This window comes from Diadema setosum, chromosome 14 (genome assembly GCF_964275005.1).
Source record: "Diadema setosum chromosome 14, eeDiaSeto1, whole genome shotgun sequence".
In the NCBI taxonomy this organism is placed as follows: Eukaryota; Metazoa; Echinodermata; class Echinoidea; order Diadematoida; family Diadematidae; genus Diadema; species Diadema setosum.
In genome coordinates this window covers 24,957,447-24,965,631 of record NC_092698.1, presented here as the reverse complement: position 1 = coordinate 24,965,631, position 8,185 = coordinate 24,957,447, and the positions used below count along the sequence as shown (strand labels likewise).

At 39.0% G+C, this 8,185-nt stretch overlaps 1 protein-coding gene across 1 annotated transcript; it reads left to right on the top strand.

The window, feature by feature from the left end:
- The first annotated feature begins 5,770 nt into the window (after window positions 1–5,770).
- On the top strand, window positions 5,771–6,961 carry LOC140238238 (carbohydrate sulfotransferase 3-like). Its single transcript, XM_072318174.1, has one exon. It carries the CDS (start codon window positions 5,771–5,773, stop codon window positions 6,959–6,961), a length of 1,191 nt encoding a protein of 396 aa, XP_072174275.1.
- Window positions 6,962–8,185: the final 1,224 nt, after the last annotated feature.

Below are 8,185 nucleotides of genomic sequence, written 5' to 3'. Positions count from 1 at the left end.
TTGAACATTTTTTTGAAATTACTGCTCCCAAAGGTAAATTGGACCTTTGAGCGTTCGAATATTAACATCAGAGATGATCTTTGTTAACATACACTGTTTATTCAAATGACTGTGTATTATAATAAGCCATTTAACAAAGATCGTGCTGATTAGTTGTGTTTTCCCTACATAATCATTCGATAAGGTGTGCGCATTTAGGAAATCCGAACGAGTTTTCGAAGTCCGCCCTCTCTCGATCGGTGTACCCAAGCCTCTGCGGCTGACTGATTCATTGAAACTTGACCAGATAGTAATAAGTTTGCTTGCAGGGCCCCTGGAGAGAGACCTTTTCTCAGTAGTACAAATACACATGCACTGACGCAGGTGCACACAGACACGTCCTTTCCAAGAAATTAATGTGTGTGTGTGTGTGTGTGTGTGTGTGTGTGTGTGTGTGTGTGTGTGTGTGTGTGTGTGTGTGTGTGTGTGTGTGTGTGTGTGTGAATTGTATACTCTGGAAATAAGATATGGTGAAGTGAAGTATGATTGCAGTGATAAGGAAATTAGAAATTTATTTCTTAGACCTAGAAGCACGACTTTACTTAGTAAACATAGGGAATTTCAGTTTAAGTTGTTACACGGGGTGATATATACAAGGGAACATTTGTTTAAGTTTGGTTTTGTGAATGATAATCTTTGTTCTTTTTGTCAATTGGAAAGGGAAACTTATTCACATATATTTTTTGATTGTGTGAAAGTAAAGCCGATATGGCAGTTTCTTATTGAGTTTTATGATTTAGTTGAGTTAGAAGAATTAGAATGGAGAGATATTTTTTTAGGTTTACGAGGTAGTTCAAATCGAATCAAATGCGTGAATGCCTTGATAATTTTGATGAAAATTGTAATATTTCGGTCAAGAGAACAAAATAAGTTACCCAAGAGGGAAAAGATAAAGAAATTTGTTCTGGATTTTATAGAGGAGGAAAAGAACGTTGCGGTTAAAGCAGGTAAGCTCGGTTTTCATTTGCAAAAATGGGAGCAGTTGAAACTTTCATAGAGTCAGATGTATGGTCAGTTTAGGTTTTAGCCGTATTAATGTTTAGGAATTGGTATGTATCAGCATTATGCTGGTCACTTTTTTTTTCCCCCATGTAAAATGTTTAGTTAGCTTCGGTTTTAATTTGGTGTGTGTTTAACTGTCAAAGAAACAGGTAACCAAGATACCACAAGTATGTAGTGTGATTTGGCGTGCAAATGTTGGGGTTTGTGAGTGCGCACTGGTGGGTATGTTGTTGTTGTTTTGGTTGATGTCTAGAGCATATATGGGTGTGTGTGTGTGTTGAGGGAAGGCTACGGGGGGGGGGGGGGGGTATGTAAGTGGGGAAATAGGTGGGGATGGTTAGGGTTATAGGTAGATGTAGTTAGGTTAGAGTAGAGTAATGGTTAGCGGGGAAATAGGTGGGGATGGTTAGGGTTAGGTAGATGTAGTTAGGCAATGGTAGAATAATGGTTAAGGGGTCAGGCAGGAATATGGTTTGTTTTGATGATATACACATATGGTTATTTTGTGCTTGTACGGGGGGGGGGGGGAGGGGTGGTTGATAGGTTAGATGGAAAAAAATGATGAGTTTTGTTCGGTTAAGTAAAGAATGCTTTTTTATATGTTTTAGGAACTGCTGTATTCTCAAAAGAGTGTAAGAGAATTTATATAATGAAGTGGATATTGAGCAATCTGATCAAGTTGATCAAGATTTTTTTTCCCTTTAAGAGTTAAACTTTATCTGATATATTTATGTATATAGTGCGTGCTCTGCCAAAAAAAAGAAAGAAAAAAAAAGGAAGTTAAGTGAAAAAGTGATTGAGTAGCACACATTTCTTAGTCGGTGTGTGAGTGATAAGGCACATTCGGATTGGCTTGATTAGGCTGATCAAAATAGCTTTTTCTGAGAATTATGTAGATTTTTATGTCATTTCCCTCATAAAAACAGGGTATGATTTGGTAAAAAGAATCAAATATATTGTACTGTATGTTTGAAAAATGATTTAGCAGCACAAGAAAGAAGAATACAGCTGCTTTCTTCTTTTGTTGGTGGATGTATTAATTTTATTGTTAATATGGATTTCACATTGAATGAAACTCAAATAAAAGAATATTATAAAAAAAAAGTGTGTGTGTGTGTGTGTGTGTGTGTTTTCTAGTGACGCTATGCTTTTTTTTAAGGGGGTTGAACAGATTGCAGTCAAAATCATTGAGTGATTATTGTGTGATTGTTTGCAGTTGTGTTGAGCCTCTCCGTATATATATATATATATATTTTTTTTTTTGCGAAAAAAGATTGCGCGAAACATGTGAAACTTAAAAGATCCATAACTTTGTCAAATCAATACGTCCGATTTGTTTGTAAAGTATATTTTCGTCTGAATTGACTTTGTATCAAAGTCATGAATGATAGTGAATGTATAGAGCACTGAATATAGGTAGGCCTGCTGACATTAATAGTGAAAGAGGATTGCGTCATGATTTGGTCTGTCTATATCATTTCTTTCATTTCTTTCTTTTCTAAAGGAGAATAACAGCGTAGTTCAATCTATAAGGACTTCAATACTGTAAATATCCTTGTTGGTCATGAACGAAATGAAATTAACGACAACGTCATCAAAGACATTACCATTAAAATATTCCTTCTGTGCTGCTCTCTTGCGCAATGTCAACAGGTTTATGCATACTAAGTAACCCAATGAAGTGGTCCGCCCCAGGTGCATGTCACGTGTTCGACACCCATGCACGAGTCACACAACCCTACAGCCCACTAGTCATTCGGCCCACGAATCATACAGCCAATGAGCTGGATACTAGGTAAATAGGGTCCATGAGACTGACACATTAAGCCCCGTGATGTAATGTTTAACTCGTGGGTTGTTTGTTTTTTATGCCAAGTGTCGAATTCGTGGGCCTTGTTTACCCACTGTCGGACTCATGGGCTTAATTTGCCTCGTGTCAAACTTATGGGCTGTATGACTCGTGGACATTTTGCCAATGTCGAACTCGTGGGTGTTGGTCCGGTGGGATAACATGGGATATCCAGCCATCTTGTCGGATGGAAATCGAAAATAAACGACTGAGAGAACCTGAGACATACGAAAGTCTGGGTAGGATGCAAAAATGCTGGTAAAAATCCTAAATCGCAGAAATCTATTCTCGTTTTTTAAATTTTATTTATCATTATTCTTTTTTTTTTTTTTAGGGGGAGGGGGAGGGAAGGGGAGGGAGGCAAAATACAGCGAATGCCATGAAATGGGATGTAGATATTGCTGAAACTATCCGATGGGCGAGAAAGCAAGCGACTATGAATGGTGAATTTAAGGCGCAGTCAACTCCGCATTTTGCCCATCTTTTAAAGTAAAAGAAAAACGGAATTTCACAACTTTTATGATGTGAATCACTGATGTTTTCAGAACTCACATCTCCAGAATAATTATATAGGTGAGATTATTAATGCCATTACCTCCCGTAAGGATTATGCAAACTAACTAATATATAGGATTTCCCAATTTCACACTTTCTCAAGTCAATTTAATGATTCGAGCAACCGCTAGTTTCGCCCGAAATACGATTGCGGTTTATGTTTATATGAACGCCTTTATATTCGTCTTTGGAGGCTCAAGCTCTTCAACCACTCAGCGATGTAATTACAAAGTGCGCCTATGAATAACGAGTCATTTTGCAATTGCATTCTCCAATCGTAATCAAATTTCGTCCATCCGCACTAGTATTTCCGTCTTTGCGGCCATTCAGTAATAGAACTATATAGACATAGAGAAAAAAAAAGAAAAAAAAAACAAACAAACTATGAATGTGAGGTTCGTATCAGGTAGAAAATCAAAATGGGGGAGGATTTGGAGAAATACAGCTTATGCCAATTCTGGGCCGTGGTGTTGCTCTGCTCATTAGGCAGACATTATTCAGAAACATTCTCCCTCTCTTCATGTCGTAAAGTTTCCTCTGCGTTTTGGGGAGGGAGGAAACTTGTAACAGAGTCGAATAAGCTAATTTGCTTGAAATCTGCATACTATACGATGTAGGCTGACGTCACGTACAGGATCGATTCGATGGACTGATTCATGCCCCTACCATTTCTGGTAGAGAATTCGCATCGGAAACAAAGCTTATAAAAAAAATGCAAACTAACACCAAAAAGATCCTGTCGGCTGTCTCCACACTCCCGAGCGGTAACTTGGCAAACGGTTTTAACCTTGTATCCGATGTGTGACTTTTTGCTATAGCGCTGTTTCGGAGTAAAACATTCTAGTGTACTGTTATAGACTAATCGCTTGGAAGCATTTTGATAAAGTAACCATCATCATCTCTCGTTTTACAGATGTATCGAGAATTACATAAACAAATAAAATTAAACCTTCGACGAGTAAACTAAAATATCGAGATAGGTAGGCTACAGGAAAATAAACAAATAAATAATTGTGTTTTCGCGAGTAAGTTTGAAAGATCAAAACGAAAATGCATCGACAGTTCGGCAGCGGTGTTGAGAGCAAATGACTTTCAACAATTAATAGTCCAGTTGTTTACGAGCTTGGCGGCATTTTATATAACGCTGCCTAGTCAGCCATCCATGTTTGCACGCGAATATGAGATTACATCTTTGTTTTCGGATTGTTCAGGGCCTACTATAACAGAGTATAATTATCATTATAGAAGAACATTAAAGTTTGGTTTTTTTTTCCCTTTTAGTCATACGGGACTTCTGCTCTACAAAGGAACTGAGTTTTAACCGTGTTTGTTGTACAACAAACATGAAATAATATTCGAAAAGTACGACTTGACCCCCACTTAAGTTGTGCCAGCCCCATGTTCCCATCTGTAAATATCGACAGGCACAACACTGATAAAGCTTGATGACGGTGTTAATCGAGATGGGTGCAATCTTGTTCTTCATTTTTTTCTTCTTTTTTTTTGTCATGGATGTCTTCTCACGAATGCAAATTTGATATTGTTGACCGGACAATGTTTTCACACAAAGACAAACCCCAGTGAACACATTTCGAGACCCTATTAAAGAAGCTTTTGGACAATAATCAGGCTTTATCGGTCTCCTGCTTATAAGCCCTAATATTTACTCACACACACACACACACACACACACACACACGCACACACATAATAACTAGTATACACACATGTAACTCCTCACACTCGGTAAATACGATGTAAAGGAAAGCTTATACGGAGGCCATGAAGAGGACATCGGATTCTCCTGAGAACTAAGCAAACGAGAGAGATTGACAGGATTCTCATCCATCTACGAGTATTGTTCGCAATGCCCAACTTGGGTTTCTACAACAAAAGATGAATCTTACGTAATGCCATCGCTGCGATCTTCATGAAAGAAACCTTCGGAGGCTAATGCAAACAGGCATACACCACCGAATGCATCTACGTCTGCGTGGCGTTGCAGTTGCCATGCGTGAGTCAAAAGCTCTACATCTGCCGTCATAATAGTGGATGACGCTTTGTTGTCAGTGAGAAGCAAATTGCAACGAAGATATTAGAACGACTAACAATGGCATTTGCTCATACGAGTAAACGTATTATTGCAAATTAGTAATAACTGTGCGTTGGTTTGCAACTTAATGCAAGATGAAGGAACGTGCTTTACCACCTTTCAAGACGTGTTGTCCTCCGGTGTTACTCCTACTCGTCTTGTGCGTAGTGATACTCTCGTGCAGTGATTTAGCGACAGACGCGAATCTCTCGTGGCGCTTGAGAGGTTCAACGATGCCGGTGAATGTACCTCTCCGCTCAAATAATGACTCGTATGTGACGAGACTTTACATGGACAGGAAAAACGATCAAGTACATGGACAGAGAAAAGACAGTCCCTTTAACTCTTCAGAGGTTACAGGTAGGCCTACCGACGCATATGGAATTATTCGAACTTATAACACAGTAAATAGGACGCTTGATGTTGAATGGGAGTCAGAAGATGACTATTCTAATGACGAGAAGGCTGACGCAGTGACAAGTGTAGAGCCTCCTTTTGTAATAATACTAACTCTATGGCGATTTGGTTCAAGTATCCTCGGTCAGCTTTTCAATCAGAACAAGGACATGTTTTATATATTTGAACCATTGTACGCTACCAAGAAATTATCACAAAGGTATCATTACACGGATTGGATTTTGAAAACAAATCAAAGAGATATAATTCGGAAATTTTCAAAGTGTACGTTCAGAAGAGATTTTGTCGGTTTGATGGATGCATGGGGCGGAAGAACAAACAACAGAGCTATTTGCCAACGGAACATAGAATGTAAGATGCAGACTCCCGACCGTGCAAGCGATATATGTAAACGGTATGGTGGCAGATTGGCGACGAAACTGATTCGTGCAGACCTTGATTTACTTAAACCTCTAATCGTGGACGATGGTATCAACCTTAAGATCATCCACCTCGTACGCGATCCGCGAGGAGCGGCTGCCTCAAGGATCAAATATCGCATCACGGAGTCGGGCCTTCGTTATGGCCTGAATTCAGCTGCTCCTGATCGCTTGCAGACTCTAGGACTGTTTAGTTTGACGCCCGAGACTGTTCAAACGGTACGTGGCATGTGCCAGTGGATCAGGAAAAACACTCTTTTGTCTCCTGAGCTCGTGCCTCCGTGGTTGAAGGGCCGCTATCATCTCGTCAGGTTCGAAGATTTCGCTGACTCACCGCTGGCAGTCACTCAAGATCTGTACGACTTCGTAGGACTACCTCTCCGTGAAGACGTCAAGGAATGGGTACAAAGGAACACCAACCCTGTCACGACTGATAACAGAATCTTCAGCACACATAAAAATTCGCATTCAGCAGCCCATCACTGGGTACGTGATTTAAAGGCGATGGAGATCAAACGAATTGAAGCAGAATGCAACGATGTCTTGCAACTCTTAAATTACACATCGTCAAATAATCTGTTGCCTTGAAATGATTTAGAATCGTCACCTCAATCTTAACAAACCAAACCATCTCTAACTTAGTATGTATTCTTCACAAGGGACAGACTCCGGGTCATTAGTGTCATTTCTTTGCTTCTTCTTCTTCTTCTGTAAAGCAGGAATCGAGAACTACATGTATATGGATACCGTATAACGCCTGGCCCATAATCAATGAGGCAGGTTTCATGTTGGAGTCACATATACTGTAATGCTAATACTTGACAATCATTCTATTCTTGTGTGGAAGGACAATAGTGCTTAATTGGGGTCCGTCGGCAGGGATTAGGCTAACAATGCTGAGCGAGTCCGTGTCTGAAGGCCCTTGTAACCTTTTAGAAAACAATGCCAATCGAATGGAACAGAATTCTTGCAAACAAAATAAGTATTTTATCCCAGTTACATACACTTTGTATAACATTGACGTGACGAGGGCTGAACATTACCTTCCGGCTATCACATATTGTTGACCACTTGTTTGATATGCGAAGAAATATTGTAATGCACGCATACTCACACCCTCCCCTTCCATTGATATTAATCATATCTATATCACTCCTCCTCCGTAATTTACTTTACTTTAGATCATTTGTCGACTAAAAGAATTAAAGACAATAATGATTCTCGAAGTTTCAAGCAATATCAAGTACAGAATAAAATTCTTAAAAAGATTAATATGCCAAGTTAGTATGCCTTATAAATTGCAATGACATGTGATTTACATCATAATAATATTGAATGATTTTCAAAGAAATTTAATTAAGTACAGAATTTCCTTGCAAGTTCATTTGATAAATCCAATGAAACGGGCAATTACATGGGTTATCGGGAATTTCCTCCGACAATCAACAAAACAACAACCGACTCTGCATGAAACAAAATATTGAATGATTTTCAAAGAAATTCAATTAAGTACAGAATTTCCTTGCAAGTTCATTTGATAAATCGCGTGAAACGGGCAATAACATGGGTTATCGGGAATTTCCTCCGACAATCAACAAAATAACAACCGACTCTGCATGAAACAAAACAATTACTTCTTGTACTTCTCTCCCTCTCTCGCTCTCGTCGTGAAGGAGTTGAGAAAAGGTGCGATTATCTTGACACAATTTAAAGGAAACGTTTTGGTATGTTTAGGTTAAAAGGTTGTTGTATAAAATAATGTACAGCTCTTTTGCATCCTGCAGTGGATTTCTGGCTAACTAGTTGGGTTTC